At 43.7% G+C, this 21,928-nt stretch overlaps 1 protein-coding gene across 1 annotated transcript in view; it reads left to right on the top strand.

The window, feature by feature from the left end:
- LOC126109425 (protein phosphatase inhibitor 2-like) overlaps positions 1-21,656 on the top strand; it is a 62,335-nt gene extending 40,679 nt beyond the window's left edge. The window contains exon 3 of the mRNA XM_049914459.1: positions 21,354-21,656. Within this exon, the coding sequence (XP_049770416.1) occupies positions 21,354-21,656 (303 nt within the window). The remainder of the gene's footprint in view (positions 1-21,353) is intronic.
- Positions 21,657-21,928: the final 272 nt, after the last annotated feature.

Below are 21,928 nucleotides of genomic sequence, written 5' to 3'. Positions count from 1 at the left end.
TCCTTCGCCTTTATAATCGAATTTGGACCGACAGTACCTTTCCCAAACGGTGGCGGGAAGCTATTGTCGTTCCCGTTCCGAAACCTGGAAAGGACAAACATCTCCCCTCTAGCTATCGCCCCATTTCTCTCACGAGTAGTGTCTGTAAGGTTTTGGAGCGTATGGTGAATTACCGTTTAGCTTGGTGGCTAGAATCCCGCAGTCTTTTAACACCAGCCCAATGCGGATTTCGGAAGCATCGTTCTGCCGTTGACCATCTTGTTGCTCTCTCCACTTATATCATGAACAATTTTCTCCGGAAACGCCAAACGGTAGCAATATTTTTTGATCTGGAGAGAGCATACGATACCTGTTGGAGGACAGGCATCCTCCGCACACTGTTCTCTTGGGGCTTTCGAGGCCGGCTGCCCCTTTTTCTTCGCGAATTTATGGCAGAGCGCACTTTTAGGGTGCGGGTGAACACTACTCTCTCCCGTACTTTCTCCCAAGAAAACGGGGTACCCCAGGGATCTGTGCTGAGTGTTGTACTATTTGCCATTCCCATAAATCCAATTATGGATTGTCTCCCTCCTGATGTCTCGGGCTCCCTCTTTGTGGACGATTTTGCGATCTACTACAGCTCTCAACGGACCAGCCTTCTTGAACGACGTCTTCAAGGATGTCTCGATCGCCTCCACTCGTGGAGCATCGAAACTGGCTTCCGTTTCTCACCCTGTAAGACCGTTTGTGTCAATTTTTGGCGACGTAAGGAGTTTCTTCCGCCCTCCTTACATCTAGGTCCTGTCAACCTTCCGTTTTCAGACGTCGCTAAATTCTTGGGTCTTATGTTTGACAGAAAACTAAGCTGGTCCTCCCACGTTTCCTATCTTTCGGCTCGCTGTCTGCGATCGCTTAACACACTCCGTGTCCTGAATGGTACCTCCTGGGGAGCGGACCGAGTGGTCCTTCTCCGCCTCTATCGCGCCTTAGTGCGCTCGAAATTGGATTATGGAAGCATAGTCTACTCCTCTGCTCGGCCGTCTATTCTTCGGCGTCTCGACTCTATCCACCACCGTGGATTACGTTTAGTGTCTGGAGCTTTTTACACTAGCCCTGTGGAAAGCCTTTATGCTGAGACTGCTGAACCTCCGCTGTCCAATCGGCGGGCAGTACTCCTGAGTCGTTATGCTAGCCATCTGTCTTCCATGCCTACTAATCCAGCCCATGACCTTTTTTTCGACGCCTCCTTTGATGTAGGGTATGCAGGCCGCTCCTCTTCCCTACTACCCCCGGGAGTCCGCTTCCGTCAACTGCTCCATTCTCTTTCCTTCCGCTTTCCTAAAACCTTCTGGACAACTTGGGGTACAGCACCGCCTTGGCTCCGTCCCCGGATCTGCCTGCTCCGTGACCTTTGTCAATTTCCCAAGGATGGTACCCCTACACTTGTTTATCGTCGGGCATTTGCTGCTCTATGTGCAGCAATGACGGAGGCCACATTTATTTACACCGACGGCTCGAAAACATCGTTAGGTGTAGGGAGTGCTTATATTGTTGGCGACACCCCAAATCAATTTCGGCTTCCCGACCAGTGTTCGGTTTATACTGCGGAGCTTTACGCTGTTCTCCAGGCTGTCCACTACATCCGCCGCCATCAGCGGATACAGTACGTAATCTGTTCAGATTTTCTCAGCTCTCTCCTCAGTCTCCAAGCTCTTTACCCTGTGCACCCTCTGGTCCACCGGATTCAGGACTGTCTGCGCTTGCTCCACCTGAGGGGCGTCTCGGTGGCGTTCCTCTGGCTCCCGGGACACGCTGGTATCTGTGGGAATGAGGCGGCTGATATAGCGGCCAAGGCCGCAGTCTCTCTTCCTCGGCCAGCTATTCGGTCGCTTCCCTTCACCGATCTACGGAGCGGTTTATGTCGCCAAGTTGCTCATTTATGGCATGCGCATTGGTCGGCACTTCCCTGTAATAAATTGCGGGAAGTGAAAGCCCTTCCTTGGGCTTGGACCTCTTCCTCCCGAACGCGTCGTCGGGAGGAGGTAATTTTAGCTAGACTCCGGATAGGGCACTGTCGTTTTAGCCATCGACATCTTTTAAGCGGCGATCCTCACCCACTCTGTCCCCACTGCTCTCAGCTGTGGACGGTAAGACACCTTTTAATTGAATGCCTCTATTTTAATCCGTTACGCTCCCGTCTACAGCTATCGCCTGATCTATCGTCGATTTTAGCAGATGACACGCGCTCCGCCGACCGCGTTCTCCAGTTTATTAGTGACAGTGAAATGGCGTCAGTCATTTGAACCTTTTTTTGGGGACAATCACCCCCTTTCTGTAGTGGATTTTTAAGCATTCTTCTATTTTTAGTTTCTCAAATTTTCTGACTTTGTTCCCATTGCTGCTGGTTTTAAAATTCGGTTTTTTACTGTCTTAAGTCACGGGCTGGGCGCTAATGACCTTAGCAGTTTTGCGCCCTAAAACCACAAAAAAAAAAAAAAACCTTCCATGAAAACCCCTACATGATAGCAAATCCGGCAATATGTCACATAGCTCCGAATAAATTCTGACATTAAATTAACCAAAGTAATACTATCAATGAGTGAGGAATTGGAATACCACAAACTAACACAAGACTGCCTAAATGCATGTCGTACCTTCCCAACGTGAAACAGACGCAGTTCCGAGGGGAGAAACGAGAACAGAAGCCGAGAGCGGAGCCGTGTAGGCTAGAAGGCCCTACAATAAGGGACGGACACCCACATCGCCAAGAGCAGCACCCAGCCCATGTTAAAAGATAGAGCCCGCCAGAAGAACAGTATAGATCTTACGATAACACTAAAAGGGCTACACCAGCTGCAAGTTTTGGCGTGAGACTATACGCATCTCTGTTACGTAGCAAACATTAAAAACATTGCCCCACCACGAAAAGTATAACGTTTCTCATTGGATAGACAGAATTTTTGTAGGCAGAGCTTAAGGTTAAAATTGAGACCCTGATTGGTCAGTTGAAAACACAGCCAGATACCTTTTTCTTAAACCCACTTCAGTAAACTGTAGTAAAGAGAGGTTAGAGGAAGTTGCTTCCGAGATAGCGAGGTGTGTGGAGTTGTGCCGCCCACCGCCCCCTGACGCTGCCTAACCAATGACAAGGTAATGAACGCATGTGATGCCGCATAAGGCTTCACTCAGAACTGCAGAAGTCTAATCTGTTACACCCCCTTCGTGCGTAATACTCGTGTCGATCGTCAGTTAAACTTCTTGGTATTCACATTTGCTACTGGAAGTTAAAATCTGAAAAGCGATGATTTTTCTGTCTTATAATTATTGAGAAGCCACATCAGCCAGTGTAATTTACGACAAGTTAAATAAGTAATTAAAGATAATTAAGGGTCACTGTAGCCCATTTTTGATAGTTTTCTCTTTTACAAAACTTAATTTAAACCTAGATTATAGATGTGATATGGCATAGGTCATCCTTCGATTCATTGTAGAACTTGGAAACCCATTCAGGGGATATTCGTTCACATTTTTTGTTGAACGTAGTTGCTTTTTATCATCCTGTACTAAAATATTTCCTTTCATCAATAGCGCAATTTATAAACAATGTTTTGTGGGTAGAATAAAAATTCCAGTGGTAAACTTAACTGCTTTTTCGACGTTATTTTACCAGCTAACTAAAAATAGGAAAGCCTTCAACCCCTTCCACTAAATTTAGTTAGTATTAAGATTCTTTTACAGGGAGTGCAGTGGAGCTGACGCTTAAATCATTAAGTATTTGATTATATCATCGCTAGTCTCACTGAACTCTACATGTCATGTGTGGTCTGGCGTCTCCTTACCAGCAACAGGTCCCAGGTTCAAACTAGTCAATTCCCTAAAAAACACGCTCACAGCGTCGTTGCGCGAAAGCGGTAGGGAGACACGACTTAGAACAACAGACACCACGCAGAATGTTAGACCTGAACTTAGATGGAAGCTGTTGCTACAGAGCCAAGGACTGGTTCTGGAGGTACTTCAGCTGCCCTCTGCTGACTACACATATGGTGAGGTCCAGCGGCCACTGCAAAGTGAGCTGCAGGGAAGTTCGAGCTATTTTCAACGATTTTCAATAATTTCAGTCTTATGTGGAAGACTTGCTTGCACTTAGTTTCAGCATCTTTCAACTCTGGTCATGGATGCAAACGCATACGCTTCTGTAGGACTACCATTTTTTAATTTTTTAAAATTTTTTTTGCAGACTATCCTTTGGTAGTCATGATATGACTTCCACGAGTATACGAGATGCGACAATAAAGTAATAAGATTCATTTTCTTCGCAAGAAGTGGCAACCCTGCAGGCCTGTGTAGGTACAATATCTTTGACCTTGGTCTATAAGCCGCTTCTAGTCCAAGCGGAACATCGATGCAACTGCTCAGTCATGAGTTGTGCTGTAGTAAGTTAACATGTGTTTGTGTCTCTCCTCACGGAAATGGAACCGCATAATATTGCTCTATGATATGCTATTTATTTTTGCGTTAAATTGGGTGGAAACACGACGACAACTTACGGTAAGGTTCAGAAGGCTTTTGGAGAGGAGGTTATGTCAAGAGCTCAAGTTTTTCGTTGCCATAAAATGTTTAGTGAAGGCAGAACGAATGTTGAAGATGAAGACCGCAGTGGACGACCGTCAACCTCACGGACGGATTTCAACTTGGCCAGGGAGTTCGCACGATCTGATCGAAGATTATCCGTGAAAATGATTGCAGAAGAACTGAACATCAGTCGAGAAACGGTTCGTCTAATAATAACTGAAGATCTTGGTATGAGAAAGATTTGTGCAAAAATGGTCCCCAAAACTCTCACACCACAACAGTGAGAACCACGGAAAAATGTGGCAGCCGATCTGTTAGAGCAAACGGGAATCAATCCAGAATTGCTGAGCCGTGTTATCACTGGTGATGAAAGTTGGTTTTTTTTTAGTACGATCCAGAGACAAAACGCCGAAGTTCGGAATTGTGCTCAAAGGGATCACCTAGACCAAAAAAAAACCTCGCATGTCAAAGTCAAAAGTGAAATGCATGCTTGTGTGCTTCTATGATTCCAAGGGAATTGTTCATAAAGTGTGGTTGCCTCCTGGACAAACGGTTAACCAATTTTACTACATAGAAATTTTAGAAAGACTTCGTAAAAGGGTTCTTCGTGTCCGTGCCATCATTGCTGATAATTGGATTCTGCATGACGATAATGCGCCATCCCATACTGCTCTGTCAGTACAGAAATTTTTAACCTCAAATTGTTCAGTACTACCACAGCCACCTTATTCACCAGATATCGCTCCGTGTGACTTTTTTCTATTTCCAAGAGTCAAAACGTCGGTCAAGGGACACCATCTTCAGACAACAGATGATGTCCAAAAAGCTGTGACGAGCGTCTTGGAGGATATTACAGAAGATGAGTTCCATTAATGTTACATCAATGGCAGAAGCGCTGGAAAAAGTGTGTGCAATCAGAAGGGAACTACTTTGAAGAAGACAACACTAAACTTGACTAAAACGGTAAGCAACATTTTTTCACATCAGTCTCATTACCTTATTGTCGCACCTCGTAGATGCCTTATCCAAATACCCACTCATGCCTTATCCCAATACCCACTCATCTGAATCACATTCCAGATTCCACGACCATGTTCGTCAAGTCAGTAAGCTATTATTGTTAACAATAGCCTTTGCATTTTCGTGTAATAAATTGAACAAACTGAGATCGTTGTTAATTTCTTAGTTAAAAGAACACCTTTATCATTGTTTTGGTGGACAACAATTTTATTGTGTCAGAAACATAGGCACATTTGAATGTATCCAATTAAAGATTGACATTTTTAAACCACCACCACCCACAAATCTTAAGTGACAACTTACACTGCCCCTCTGAAAGTCTCTTTCTGAGTAGCTTCTCACAGTATATTCTTCAATCTGATTTTTTGCTTTTATCTCCTTTGTTTTTCGTTATTTAATGTTAATTCTGGAACTTAAATTTCTTCATGCTGAACATGCTATTCTGATATTTGTTCTGGCCGTGTAAAACCCATTAGCATTCCAAGAGCGTCCGCTGTTACCATTGAATTCCATCTTGTGTTCTTCGTGAATGCAAATCCAGAGAGATGATTAAGGACTTCTGGAACCGCCCGACGTATTTTCTGCCGCACCTTTGTATAGTGATTCAGTATTGTAGAAAGGATTGATCGTCTAATACGTTCAGTGTCGCTGTAGTAATAGACCACGTACCAATTGTTGCGACTGGTGTTTCGTCCCTGTAAGGCTGGCCGCAGTGGCCGAGCGGTTCTAGGCGCTTCGGTCTGGAAACGCGCTGCTGCAACGGTCGCAGGTTCGAATCCTGCCTCGGACATGGATGTGTGTGATATCCTTAGGTTAGTTAGGCTTAAGTAGTTCTAAGTCTAGGGGACAGATGACCTCAGATGTTAAGTCCGATAGTCCCATAGTGCTTAGAGCCATTTGAACCATTTTTGTCCCTGTATGCAGGTGAGTAGAATTACAGTAGTATTCGAATGCAGTATTGGTGCTGTGCTGCTTGAGACAATAATATCTATTAAATATCCATGTCTAACGCAGCAAAACAATATGAAATGGAAGAAGCGCGTAAGGTCGGCAGTAGGGATGGCGAGTGACCGACAGCGGGTTATTCGTAGGATTCTCGCGAGACCAGTCGAGTCGAATTAAAGCAAGACGCTGGAAGCAAGTCAGAGGCACGCTGCTAGATTTGTTGCTGGTAGGTTTGATCAACACGAGATTGTTACAGGAACACTCCGTGAACTCAAATGGGCAGCTCTGAAGGGAAGACCACGGTCGTTTCGCAAAATTTTGTTTAGAAAGTTCAGAGAGCCGGAATTTACAACAGACTGCAAAATATTTCTACTTCCACCAACGTGCATCTCACGTATGAACCACAGAGACAAGACAAGAGAAATCTGGTCTCGTACAGAAGAGACAGTCGAGAATGATTTAGAAATAGCTATTACATAGGTTTTTTACAAGGTCGGAACTGAAACTTCTTTGGCTACTTACAAGTCATCATTCGTCTTCCTAAATATGAAAAATACACCATATCCCAGATCTACACCACCTACCAACTATCGTATGGGCGCTTTTGATACAAGGTACCCTCAACCATGCACTATATAGTGGCTTACAGAGTACTTATGTAGATGCAGATACAATGATCGTAAGTGTACAGGAGATGAGTCTCTCAAGAAAATCTTCGGTAAGACTAGTCTCAAAGATAGCAACCGTTCTGCTGGTCTACTGTAGAGGACACTAGTAACATTCCTGGAGGATTTCGTATTCCTCAAGAGTCACTGCATATGTGTGAGTGGCTTCCGTTCCCCATCACTCCCTTTTCTCATGCCTCGGCTTCACTCAACAGGCAGCTCCCTCACTCATTGATGATCCAAGAGGTAGGGGGCGTTACCTTGCATATAAGGAAACATTGTTACAAGACTATGTGAGGTGCCCTGCTGAGTAATTGGAATGCATTGCTTCTCTGCATTCTATGACTTTGCAGTGTATGTGTAAGTGGGCACAGCCACGTGGAATCCATCTGGCTATACATGCTGCGCATGCAGATTTGTCATCAGAAAACGTAGTATCAGTCGACATTAACAACGTCGGCCAAGACATCTGAAATTTGTTCACTGTCTCTCTCCTGTACAACAGCAAAGTGATACGCCGTAGATCGGCCACGAATCTGGGGTGCTCCCACTGAAACACTATTACGGCTTGTATAATACGAGGGTGAGTCAAACGAAAACCTTAAACTTGCAATAACAAATCGAAATTTCGCGCCGCTATCCTGTACGTTGGTAAGCGTGCTACAAACAGAGTGCAGAATTGCTTGTAGATGGCAGCATAGTGCAGATGCACACATACCGTCGCAGTATCAGTATAAAGATGGCCGCCCCACTTGCGACTTGCATCGGGGAAGAACAGCTTTCTGTTACTCGGTTTTTGCGTAGTGAAGGTGTGAAACCTATTCAAATTCATCAACGAATGAAGTTTCAGTACGGTGATGCATGTTTGTCACAGCAGCAAGTCTACGAATGGAGTAGGAAGTTCGCAAATGGTGTGACTTCAGTGGAAGATGCTCCTCGTCCAGGTCAGGCACAACAAGTTGTGACTCCACAGAACATTGCAGCAGTTGAAGCCATAGTGAAGTAAAACCGCCGAGTGACACTGAATCAAATCAAAGCGACGTGGATTGCTGTCAGCAGGTGTCCTTTTGCGACATGACAATGCAAAGCCCCACACTGCCCGTACAACAGTTGCAACAGTCACAGACCTGCATTTTGAGTGTCTTCCTCATCCACCATACTCACCAGACCTTGCCCCCAAGTGACTGTTTGGACCACTGAAAGACGCAATGGGAAGAAAGAAGTTCCGTTCTGATGAAGAGGTACGCCACGCGGGGCGTGAGTGGTTGCGTGGACTACCAAAAGAATTTTTTTCTAAAGGAATTTATGCACTCTGTAAGCGCTGGAGGACTTGAATTGAGCATGGGGGAGATTATGTTGAAAAGTGATACAGCTTTGTGCCACTTCTGCACAATAATACTTTAAAAAATATTTATGGTTTTCATTTGACTCACCCTCGTATAACTTGGCATCACCAGAGAAAAGCTTTCTCGTCCTCAGCGCGTAGCGAATCCATTCTTGTGTTTTGAAGAGCTGGCCACCTTAGCTTGCTATCGCCTGGTAAGCTGTGCAGTTTTTTAGAGATGGCCATCTCGCAAGGAGAAGTTTGCAAGCGTGGGATCGATTTTTTGAAGCAGTGGTGTAAGCTACTTGTATAGTCTCAGGCAGCACACAGAGCAGCCATTCGCCATGGTGGGTTTTCGTTTGTGGATAACTGACAAAAAAATTTCAGATTTCTTGTGAACCACTAGAGTAGGCGGTTCCAGTGCTGCCCATGGGGCGCAGGTGTTGGAAGTGCCCGTCAGCTCGCTCGTGGGTGGGCTATCTGCCGGGTTGCCCTATGGGTGTCGTGGGGTTTCCTACCGTGGGGTTTCCTACCAACAGTGGCACACTAAAAATGTCAGAGGCCCGGGCCGGCAAAACAAGTTGAGCCTCCACTTGCTGCCCCCTCCCACCCTCCTCCCCACACAGGAGTTCTCCAAGAGTTTCAAACGCAAGCGGAAGGAAGTCCCACGTTGCTTATCTTCATTTTGTGTCGTGATAATTTAAAAGATATAACGTAATTTTACGTAACACTGAAAGTGACTGCTATCGTAATCTCGTTGCTATTATTTAATAGCTATGTTGCCCCTTATACGACAGAAATCATTACATGATTTCTGTTGTCCGAATCTATTATTTATGTTTCGCAACTAAGTCGGCATAGAGCGAGCGGAGTGTATAAAAATGAATTCCTATTTCCCAAACCAAAAGGAAAGTCATTGTCTACATAAAACTTCGTTCAGTGCATGGTGGAGGGCACTTTACTTACGGATTTCAAAAAAAGCCACAGTGTTGCTCCGATCTTGATAAAATATTGTACATTTGATCTTTAAAACAAGGGGAACCTCACCGTCTACGTGAAATTTAATACGGTGTAGGGCGGAGGGTACCTTACAATAGAATTACACACCGTTTGACTGATCAACTTGGGAGTTGGCGTATGTATGTATGTTTTCGTGGTGAAGGCATTTATACAAGCCAACGTATGCGTGATGGCGGAGGGTTGGCCTACCTTTAAATAAATTCAACTTCATTCCGTCAATAAACATGAAAGTTGGCAGATATACGTATTTTTTCATAGACAGGGAAAGGGGAGATGGCACGACGGAGGCGGAGGAGGAGATATACGGAGAAAGGAGGACGTGATGGGGGCGGGGAGGGGAGAGGAGGTGCATCCAGAGAAGTGAGAGAAGATTACAAGAGAGAGGGAGCAGCAGGTAAACAAAGAAAGGGGGAAGGTGGTGAATGACTAATGGAACACTGTAATAAATACATAAATTAGGGGTGTTACTGTGAATTTGCTGTACTATTTGAAAAAGCGGAGGAGGAGGTGGACGGAGATGGGAAGATGGATGGAGGAGGAGAGGAGGATGGAGAGGAGGAGGAAGTGTTGTCAGAGAGGGGGACAGATGGAGGAGGTGGATAGAGAGAAGAGATAGGACTAAATGGACAACAGAGATGAGGGAAGAGGGGATGAACTGACATAAAACTGGGATGAATAAATATCCGGGCAACGCATAAAACTGGGATGAATAAATACCCGGGCAACGCCGGGTTTACTGTTAGTAATTAGATAAAGGCTTACTCGACAATGGGTGTGTTCATCTGAAAGAAGTTACAGAATATTTTCCTATGGTTAGATGCGGCGTATAAATTCTCGATAACTAGAGTGTTGTTCTTGATGTCTAGAGATGATAAAACTCGGTGTTTAACATAGATGACTCTACCAAAGTTCATCTAGTTGGAATTTCATCTTTATAAAGTGAACTACATAATAATCAGCTGAAAAATGCTCCTGTTGGAGCACAATAATAACAAATATGATCGTGTTTAAAAAACGAAAGCTATCGACGACGACACTGTCTGAGGAATGGTGACAACACTGCACTGAGGGTCAGCGACTGGGGTAGACAAGCAGTGGGGGAGGGTCAGTTCGCAAACACCTCGTTAGGGAACCAGTTGCTCTGGACAGCTTCGCTACCTGCTGCACCCTCGTAGGAAACCCCGCGATAGGAAAACCCATGTAGGCGCCCTATGCCTATGGACCGAACAGTTGCCCACCCCTGCCAGTGGGAGAGAACCAGTGAAAGTAGGGTCAAGTACGCTGCGTGACTTCCCGCACGCCAGCTGTCTGCCCTCGCCTGCCCACTGCTACCTGCGGGTTCCCAGCTGCCTTCGGGTGGAACAGGCTGTAACTAGACACTTAAAATAGTGTCAGGTTTCAGAATGAACCCATAGTACAGAGTCGAGTTATTTGGGTAGTATTCTGAAGGTTGAGTGTTCACATCTGTCTTTTTACATTTTTATCGCCATGACTGTGCCCATTACTTTTATTCAGTTAATAGTGTAAAAATAATTTTTATTTTTCATTTGTTTCCACATCATTTACATCACCGTATGAACTTTTCCATTTGTTCTCATTTTTGTTTTCTTTTATTCTGTTTTCATTTGGCCTCCATCTCTAAGTGATTTTAATTATTTTCGTTCACCTATTGTAATATTTAAACGTTTAAAACTGTTGATCTAATTGGTAAAAAAGAAAAGACGAAATAATCTATTTGTATTGCCTGTGCAATGCGATCAAATGCACTACTGGCCATTAAAATTGCTAAACCAAGAAGAAATGCAGATGATAAACGGGTATTCATTGGACAAATATATTGTACTAGAACTGACATGTGTTTACATTTTCACGCAATTTGGGTGCATAGATCCTGAGAAATAAGTACACAGAACAACCACCTGTGGCCGTAATAACGGCCTTTGTACGCCTGGGCATTTAGTCAAATCCGCGCGACTGCTACGGTCGCAGGTTCGAATCCTGCCTCGGGCATGGATGTGTGTGATGTCCTTAGGTTAGTTAGGTTTAAGTAGTTCTAAGTTCTAGGGGACTGATGACCACAGATATTAAGTCCCATAGTGCTCAGAGCCATTTGAACCATTGAGTCAAATAGAGCTTCGATGGCGTGTACAGGTACAGCTGCCCATGCAGCTTCAACACGATACCACAGTTCATCAAGAGTAAAGACTGGCGTATTGTGACGAGCCATGTGCTCTGCCACCATTGACCAGACGTTTTCAATTGGTGAGAGATCTGGAGAATGTGCTGGCCAGGGCAGCAGTCGAACATTTTCTGTATCCAGAAAGGTACGTACAGGACTTGCAACATGCGGTCGTGCATTATCCTGCTGAAATGTAGGTTGTCGCAGTGATCGAATGAAGGGTAGAGCCACGGGCCGTAACACATCTGAAATGTAACGTCCACTGTTCGAAGTGCCGTCAATGCGAACAAGAGGTGACAGAGACGTGTAACCAATGGCACCCCATAGCATCACGCTGGGTGATACGCCAGTATGGCGCTGACGAATACACGCTTCCAATGTGCGTTCACCGCGATGTCGCCAAACACGGATGCGACCATGGTGATGTTGTAAACAGAACCTGGATTCATGCGAAAAAATGACGTTTTGCCATTCGTGCACCCAGGTTGGTCGTTGAGGACACCATCGCAGGCGCTCCTGTGTGTGATGCAGTGTCAAGAGTAACCGCAGCCACGGTCTCGGAGCTGATAGACCATGCTGCTGCAAACGTCATTGATCTGTTCTAGCAGATGGATGTTGTCTTGCAAACGTACCCACCTGTTGACTCAGGGATCTAGACGTGGCTGCACGATCCGTTACAGCCGTGCGGATAGGACGCCTGTCATCTCGACTGCTAGTGATACGAGGCCGTTGGGATCCAGCACGGCGTTCCGTATTACCCTCCTGAACCCGTTGTAGTTGTTGTTGTTGTGGTCTTCAGTCGTGAGACTGGTTTGATGCAGCTCTCCATGCTACTCTATCCTGTGCAAGCTTCTTCATCTCCCAGTACTTACTGCAACCTACATCCTTCTGAATCTGCTTAGTGTATTCGTCTCTTGGTCTCCCTCTACGATTCTTACCCTCCACGCTGCCTTCCAATGCTAAATTTGTGGTCCCTTAGTGCCTCAAAACATGTCCTACCAACCGGTCCCTTCTTTTTGTCAAGTAGTGCCACAAACTCCTCCCCAATTCTATTCAATACCTGCTTATTAATTATGTGATCTACCCATCTAACCTTCAGCATTCTTCTGATCCTGAACCCACCGATTCCATATTCTGCTAACAGTCATTGGATCTCGACCACGCGAGCAGCTATGTCACAGTACGATAAACCGCAATCGCGATGGGCTACAATCGGCCCTTTATCAAAGTCGTAAACGTGATGGTACGGATTCCTCCTCCTTACAAGAGGCATCACAAGAACGTTTCACCAGGCAACGCCGGTCAACTGCTGTTTGTGTATGAGAAATCGGTTGGAAACTTTCCTCATGTCAGCACGTTGTAGGTGTCGCCACCGGCGCCAACCTTGTGTGAATGCTCTGAAAAGCTGATCATTTGCATATCACAGCTTCTTCTTCCTGTCGGTTAAATTACGCGTGGTGTGGTAATTTTAATGGCCAGTAGTGTATTTATTTTCCATTACTTACGTTTCTTGGATGGTAATTGTCATACAGTCACTTAAATCATAAATTCTTGCCACACGTGTCACAGATGGAGATTGAAACTTAACAAAGTTTTTTTATTACAAGGTGTACAACCTTGCTTGCTTTGCCGATAGGTGGCTACAACGGTAAGAAGCGGTCGAAAGAAACAGATCGCAGACATCAAGCAGTTAGCTCTGACCTCGTTCAATATAACCTCATTCAAGCATTAGTCGATTTGTGCCTGCATCATAAAGTTGTTCTTGATTTAAAATGTCATTTTACGAGCCTAATTCTCGTAATTTGCGGGAGATGTTACTGTTCTGTTTCAATATGAAGAAAACAGCGGCTGAGTCTCATCGAATGCTCTCAGGTACGTGTGGTAAGGACGCTGTTAGTGAAAGAATGTGTTGTGAGTGGTTTCAACGCTTCAAGAACGGTGATTTTTAACGTCGTAGACCGGCATAGTGGTGGAAGAGAGAATGTTTTCGAAGATGCGGAATTGGAGACATTGCTGAGTGAAGACTCGCGTCAAACTCGAGAAGAATTGGCACGATTAGTGGGAGTGACACAGCAAGCCATGTCAAAACGTCTCAGGGCTATGGGCGTGATTCAGAAAGAAGGAACTTGGGTCCCGTGTGAGCTGAAACCAAGAGACGTTGAACGGAGTTTGTGTGTTTGTGAATAGTTGCTTCAGAGGCAAAATCGGAAGGGATTTCGGCATCGCATTGTGACCGGGGACGAAAAACGGGTTCATTACGATAACCCTAAACGCAAAAAATCATGGGGATATCCCAGCCATTCCACGTCGACGGCCAAACCAAATACTCACGGCTCCAAGATCATGTTCGGCATTTGGTGGGACCAGCTCGGCGTCGTGTACTATGAAGTGTTAAAACCAAGTGAAACAATCACAGGTGCTCGTTATCGAACGGAAGTAATGCGTTTGAGCAGAGCATTAAAGACAATGCTCGACCCCACGTTGCAAAAGAGGTCAAAGCGCACTTGTAAACGTTAAAATGGGAAGTTCTACCCCACCCGCCGTATTATCCAGACATTGCTCCCTCTGTCACCTGTTTAGATCAATGGCGCATGCCCTGGCTGACCAACACTTCCGATCTCATGAAGAAGTCACAAATTGGATCGATTCAAAAGATGATCGTACCCTGCCCGAAAGAGGGGAGAAAGTAGTGGTCAGCGATGGAAAACACTTTGAATTATACATGTGTAACCAATTTGTTTCATTAAAGCCTCAAATGTTGGGGGGAAAAACGGCGGAAGCAAAGTTGTACACCTCGTAATTAAAGGAAATTCAAGCAAAATATGTAGCAGAGGTAACTAGTGTTGAATTGTGGTAACAAAGAAACTCAGTTAAAGTAAATACATAAAAACAGATGACCAAAGATACTAAATGAAAAAAGAATAAAAGAAAGATAAAATGAGAGTAAAAAAGAATAGTAAATCCCATAATTAAAATGCTGTGGTAAAGGATAGAAATGAAAAAATTATATTTTAAACAATTAAGTTAAATAAAAATCATGATCACAGTCGTTTCAGTAAAGTGTAAGCGTATATAAGCTAAATAATGTAATCGGTATATTACGTACAAGTCTAAAATTTAATGATACTTCAAAAGCTTTAGAAGCTCACAAGATGGTAAAGTCGTTTTTTGTCTATCACAGATACAAATGTCTACAGGGGTGAACAATTTGAGTGTGCGATAGTTCAACCACAACCACATAGTCCTACAGATTTGATTCAAAAAGTCGATGCCACGCAGGGGACGTCTCTTTGCGGGTTGTTTATACACTGATTATCCTATTTGGTACATCTGTCAGAGGCTGTTGGTTTGTGGAATTATTGGTCATATCGGCATATGTGGACATATTTTCGTTTGTAGGCTCCCTACCTGTAGCTTAGAGATTGGAAGAAACACATCGATGATGTGAAGAAACAGATTCAGCTACTTATGCTATTAGGGTTATTGCAAATTTTGGTGATAAACATAGCAGTAAATTAGCCTACTATGCCTATTTTCATTCACTGCTTCATAAGGCATATTTTGAGGTAATTCGTGATTAACAGAAAAAGTATTCATTGCACAAAAGGGTGTAATCAGAACAATTGCTCGGGACCATGCAATATCACCTTGCAGACATTTACTTAAGGAACTCAGGATATTCACGGTACCTTCGCAATACATATATTCACTTACGAAATTTGTTATTAATAACCCGCCACAATTTAAAAAACCAGCGATATGCATAGCTTCAACACTAGATAAAAGGACGATATTCACTATTCTGGGTTAAATCTTTGGCACAGAAAGGGGTGAATTACTCTGCCACAAAAATCTTTGGTCGTTTGCCAAATAGCATTATAAGTCTGACAGATAGCCAACCAACATTTAAATACAAATTAAAAGAATTTACGAATGACCACTCCTCCTACTCAATAGATGAATTTTTTAGTTATGGTGGAAAAAATTGATATACTGTAAAAAATTGATTAACTATTTTGTGTAAAGAAAACTGATGTAAAGTGACACGTTTCACATTATTACGAAATGTCTTATTGTAAAGTCACCGGTTTTTCTAGTTGGTAGTTGATAGATGATAGATTAGTACTGATCGGCCCTGGCTTAAACTCGGCGATAGTCGGTAGAGCGATGATACTGTTATTAGGTAAAGAGGACGTTACAAAAAACAGTGCTGAACTGAACTCTCGACGTGTGCGTGATATTTACTTCACCAATTGTGACCAATATTACGCTACTCGTTGTGATTAACTCGTTTATATCCGATGGTTTAACAGTTGCTATTAAAATATTAATGATAAATACAATTCAGTTCCACCGACACCCACTTCCCCATAGTTTGATTGTAATTTCAAATCTCTAATAAGGCGTAACATTGCGATTGTTTCCTAACGTCAAAGAGTTTCTATATATGCGCCGAGCGCTTCAATCACATATTATCGTAGCACGCAAAATATCACAGTTATGTCTCTAAACAATTTTGTAATTTGGAATCACAAATGAGTAAATTGGCACGAAAAGGTGGTTTATTTAACAATAACAATCACTTCCTTACAAGGCCGTGAGGAAGAAGCTTTCCCAGGTGGTGGTGGTGGTGTGGTGGTGGTGGTGGTGGTGGTGGGGGGAATGAAGTTAATTGTCTATCACTGTTCAATGCCCAACTAGAGTTCAGTTCGAGTTATCTAATTCAAAAGTTCGCTTCGGTCTAATATAAGGTAGTCCTCTATCTGAATTCTAAACGATGTTATAGTTGAAGTCAGTGTTTCGTTTCACTGCGACGTAGTAGATCGTAATTATCAATCCTCGAAAAACAATCTAACCGCGCCTACATATAAGAGTATTCAAACAAGTCTCACCAGCTTCGGCTAACTCTCGTAATGTAGTGACAATAGATCAGATTTTTCTTAGCCATTGCTTACAATTCTCAAAGAGTACTCACACGAAGTATTCTTTGAGATCGTTGGTTCTACTTAGCTAATTTTAATTATAATATTGTGCGATTTACTATCATTTTGAGTTTGAGTTTACTGCGATTCTATCTTCCTTTTGTAACTTGATAAATTACTAAGTATAAGGTTCTTGTTTCAATTACTGGTTATTATCCAAATAATAGTGATAAATGTAGGATGACTAGGTGCAACTGTTCAAAAAGGACAAGCAGCTTCTAAAAGGAGGACAAAGGAAGGAAAAAAGAGGACACATCAAATGGGTCAGCTGCAGACTAGGATACTACCCGTCAGTTTTGGACAAGTCACGTGACTGCCGGGAATTACCTGTAAAAATGGTAGATAATTGTTACTGGTGGCCAAGTGGTCATTCCCAGAGCAATATTTTTTTTTTATTTTAAGTTAAAAACATTGCCTGTGGTGACAGTGTGGCATCAATTGTTATTTATATTTACGCGTGGTTTTAAGATTTCACAAAGACGGCTGCATAAACGCCACGCCTGATTGGCTACTTTCATGTGACTTGTCCAAAGTTAACGTGTGGTAACCTCATCTGCAGTATTCCCCATCAAACATACGTTCAATTTTAATAAATGAGTTTATTATTTATAGACATAACATAAATACAGAGCTATTACAAATGATTGAAGCGATTTCATAAATTCACTGTAGCTCCATTCATTGACATATGGTCACGACACACTACAGATACGTAGAAAAACTCATAAAGTTTTGTTCGGCTGAAGCAGCACTTCAGGTTTCTGCCGCCAGAGCGCTCGAGAGCGCAGTGAGACAAAATGGCGACAGGAGCCGAGAAAGCGTATGTCGTGCTTGAAATGCACTCACATCAGTCAGTCACAACAGTGCAACGACACTTCAGGACGAAGTTCAACAAAGATCCACCAACTGCTAACTCCATTTGGCGATGGTATACGCAGTTTAAAGCTTCTGGATGCCTCTGTAAGGGGAAATCAACGGGTCGGCCTGCAGTGAGCGAAGAAACGGTTGAACGCGTGGGGGCAAGTTTCACGCGTAGCCCGCGGAAGTCGACGAATAAAGCAAGCAGGGAGCTAAACGTACCACAGCCGACGGTTTGGAAAATCTTACGGAAAAGACTAAAGCAGAAGCCTTACCGTTTACAATTGCTACAAGCCGTGACACCCGATGACAAAGTCAAACACTTTGAATTTTCGGCGCGGTTGCAACAGCTCATGGAAGAGGATGCGTTCAGTGCGAAACTTGTTTTCAGTGATGAAGCAACATTTTTTCTTAATGGTGAAGTGAACAGACACAATGTGCGAATCTGGGCGGTAGAGAATCCTCACGCATTCGTGCAACAAATTTGCAATTCACCAAAGGTTAATGTGTTTTAAAGTTTACGGCCCCTTTTTCTTCTGCAAAGAAAACGTTACAGGACACGTGTATCTGGACATGCTGGAAAATTGGCTCTTGCCACAACTGGAGACCGACAGCGCCGACTTCATCTTTCAGCAGGATGGTGCTCCACCGCACTTCCATCATGATGTTCGGCATTTCTTAAACAGGAGATTGGAAAACCGATGGATCGGTCGTGGTGGAGATCATGATCAGCAATTCATGTCATGGCCTCCACGCTCTCCCGACTTAACCCCATGCGATTTCTTTCTGTGGGGTTATGTGAAAGGTTCAGTGTTTAAACCTCCTCTACCAAGAAACGTGCCAGAACTGCGAGCTCGCGTCAACGATGCTTTCGAACTCATTGATGGGGACATGCTGCGCCGAGTGTGGGAGGAACTTGATTATCGGCTTGATGTCTGCCGAATCACTAAAGGGGGACGCACATATCGAACATTTGTGAATGCCTAAAAAAACTTTTTGAATTTTTGTATGTGTGTGCAAAGCATTGTGAAAATATCTCAAATAATAAAGTTATTGTAGAGCTGTGAACTCGCTTCAATCATTTGTAATAACCCTGTACATTCCTTAACAATTATTGATACTTCTCGGAGGGACAAATTTTTTGCAGAAGTTTAGCCTTACTTAACAGATAATTGTAAAATGACACACATGAAAATTCTTTTAAATTATATTGGACCATCAACAGACCTTTCACTGATTCAAGGCTTAATCTATTCCTCTCATCAGCCCACTGTGTGGTAATTAGAGAAAATATTCTTTCGGCATTAGCATTATGCCCTGAAATACTGAAAAAGTATTGAGCAAGCTTCAGCAACTGTGAGTGACAGTCAACTTACTTACTGTGACAAAAAAAACTTTGCCCATTTCTTACTACAAGATAATGTCCTAAATTCTGGATCATCATTATTCCTTTTTAGAAATTGCCTGAAATTGCAGAACTGATCAAAGCATTTTGCATCTTTAACTTCAAAAGCTTTACATTTCTACTGCTTTTGTCCTGTTATGTCAAGACGGAATTGTTTACAAAGCGAAAAACGTAAGACCATTCACCTCCCTTCATTCGATGCACTGCTACCAACATCTACAATTCAAGCAGCAGCTGACGACATGTAAACTGCACTTCAACCTTCCGAATACAAATAAACTGAATGTCTACGAAAAATTCAATAAAACCATGACAGTTAATACGTCGAGTTATTTCATACCTTTATTGGCCACTGAGACGTACGTTCCGCTCTACATATCTTACATTCCGCTTCAAATTCATTTCTCCCTTTCTTGAAAGCCGGATATTTGCAGGAAAGGACATCATAAAACGTACACTTTCGTTTAGGCATAGCCAAATATTTTACGTAACTCACTCGGTTAAAAATTACACTCACAAATCACACGTGCACCACAGGAAGCCTAGCCAATGCAAAGCGAAGATACGAAACCAAAATTTTAAATACTCGATATTTGCATTCGCTTATAGTCGATCAACGGTAACATCGACGATCCTGATGTAACCTACTATCACCGCCTTCGTGTGTGTTTATCACGAAGGCTGTGCCAATAGTTGAAGTATTTAAGAAAAGAGCAATAGAACGGGACGAATTATAAATTTAACTGTATTACGCTCAACTTTGCGAAAAAGCTCGACACTATAAAAATCCGCCCGGACCCTGGACAAAGAGCTAAAATGGAGGACATGTCCGGATTAATCCGGACGTCTGGTCACCCTACATAAATGGAACTTCGGTTACTTGTTCATTTGAGAGGTGGCATGAGCCCCCTCTCATATTTCTATCAGTTTTGGCTAAAGCCGACTGTATCGGAGTTACTGTGTGACTTCGCTTGTTAAAATCAATCACTGTACCGTCAGTGATTGTGTAGCGAGCCTTCTTCGTCTCCCTCAGAGGCGTATTTGTGTTGCTAGCAAGTCTTTAGTCTGGAACAACCAGGCCAGGATAATTTGTTTCGGGCTATACTCGCGACATTATCATCACCACGACGGGACGTCGAAGCAACCAGCCATCGCCTCCAGTATGCCAGATCGTGTCCTTGCAGTAAAGAAGACAGCTTGGTAATGTACGTCCGCAGCACCGGCAAATCAGGGAATTTTGCTAAGTGATAATCAGAGCTCAGCAGAGCGTGCCTGTTTGTCTTTACTAACTTTGTTCTGGCTTGGGTGTTCATTGTCTGAGTTATCACTACTGTAGCAGCAATTAATGTTGGGTTGGCTGGGTGTTTCTCTTAAGACTTGAGTTGCTAGGAATTGGCTTCACATACCACTTGGTCATAAATGTCACAATCTAGTTTAGGGACAACTTCACCTTCACAGCATTTATTTGAGTATCCAATTTGAGCCAATTTGATATATTGGAAATGTTTCATGTGTTTTGGGGTGGTGGTTAGTGTTTAACGTCCCGTCGACAACGAGGTCATTAGAGACGGAGCGCAAGCTCGGGTTAGGGAAGGATTGGGAAGGAAATCGGCCGTGCCCTTTCAAAGGAACCATCGCGGCATTTGCCTGAAACGATTTAGGGAAATCATGGAAAACCTAAATCAGGATGGCTGGAGACGGGATTGAACCGTCGTCCTCCCGAATGCGAGTCCTGTGTGCTAATCACTGCGCCACCTCGCTCGGTTTTTCATTTCATGTGTTTTGTTTATTATTTTGAGTTTAGTCATAATAAATCAAATTGTTATTTTGGACAGAACTTTCATTCTGTGGATCGGTAAAGCAACCCTTTCATTTCTCACTATGTTAATGAAACTTTCCTTTATCAAATTAAATTATTGCAGGTGCCAAACTCTTTACTACTTCACTTGTAGGGCCGATTACATTCAGTTCGCGTTTCTTCTTAATCCATGTGCAACAGCAAAAGTCTGAGTTAGAAAAGAGGGGCTTAGAGCATCATTTCCATATGAAGATTCTAGAAGAATTTAGTGTTAGTTACACTGCTAGCCCCGGCACCTCGCACACTTTTCGTGGAATTTGGAACTTGTTTTGGGGGAATTTTGCGGTATTCGTTGCTATTGTTTCTTTTTTTATTTTGCGTCCGAGGAAGTGGCATTACATTTTTTATGATCTATGGAACAAGTATTAACGTATGTATGTTTGTATGTGCTTGCGAGGTGGTTTCAGCTGTTCAGATCGATTTGTCCCCCCATGTGGCAGCTGGCAGCCCCATGCAGTGAACCTCTACATTGTCCCTCTACCATCTGCACAGGTAAGGGTAAAGAAATTTGTGTGAACTCTACCTCCAGCTTGCCCTCTGTTGCAGTCGGTGAGTGCCTGCGACCTGGCGTCGAAGCTGCTGTCGCTGAGCTCGACGATGCCGACGGTGGTGGAGAACCCGGCAGTGGCGAACCACAACACCTCCAACACGTCGCTGTCCGAGGACCTCTCGGACGTGGACCAAGAACGGCTGACGGAAGATGAAGAGAAGAAGAAGCTGGAGTTCGAGCTGCGCAGGAAGGCGCACTACGACGAGTTCAAGGTCGTCAAGAAGATGCCACCTCCCGAAGAGAGCGATGTGGAGGGCGACAACGACGATTCCAAGAAGAAGCGGAAGAAGGGCAAGTAGGGGGACAACGGGGAAACTGTTCACTTGTGTGCGACTCGGCCCGAGGGGCAGTGTGAGCCAGACCTGGACGTGGGCGCGTTCCATGTCCTGTTGTCACTGCTAGAAGCTGCATTTATTGTGAGTACTTTGTGAGGGCGTGATTTCATTTATTGTGAGAGACACAGAAAGGTGTCTGCAGGAACTATCTGTCCACTGCACCTTTTACATACTAACTGCTATACAACGATTGCAGCAGTGGAGTGATGTTTTATAAACTTTCATTACTTATGCCA

This window comes from Schistocerca cancellata, chromosome 12, assembly GCF_023864275.1.
Source record: "Schistocerca cancellata isolate TAMUIC-IGC-003103 chromosome 12, iqSchCanc2.1, whole genome shotgun sequence".
NCBI classification, from domain to species: Eukaryota; Metazoa; Arthropoda; class Insecta; order Orthoptera; family Acrididae; genus Schistocerca; species Schistocerca cancellata.
This window is presented reverse-complemented; position numbering and strand designations above follow the sequence as displayed.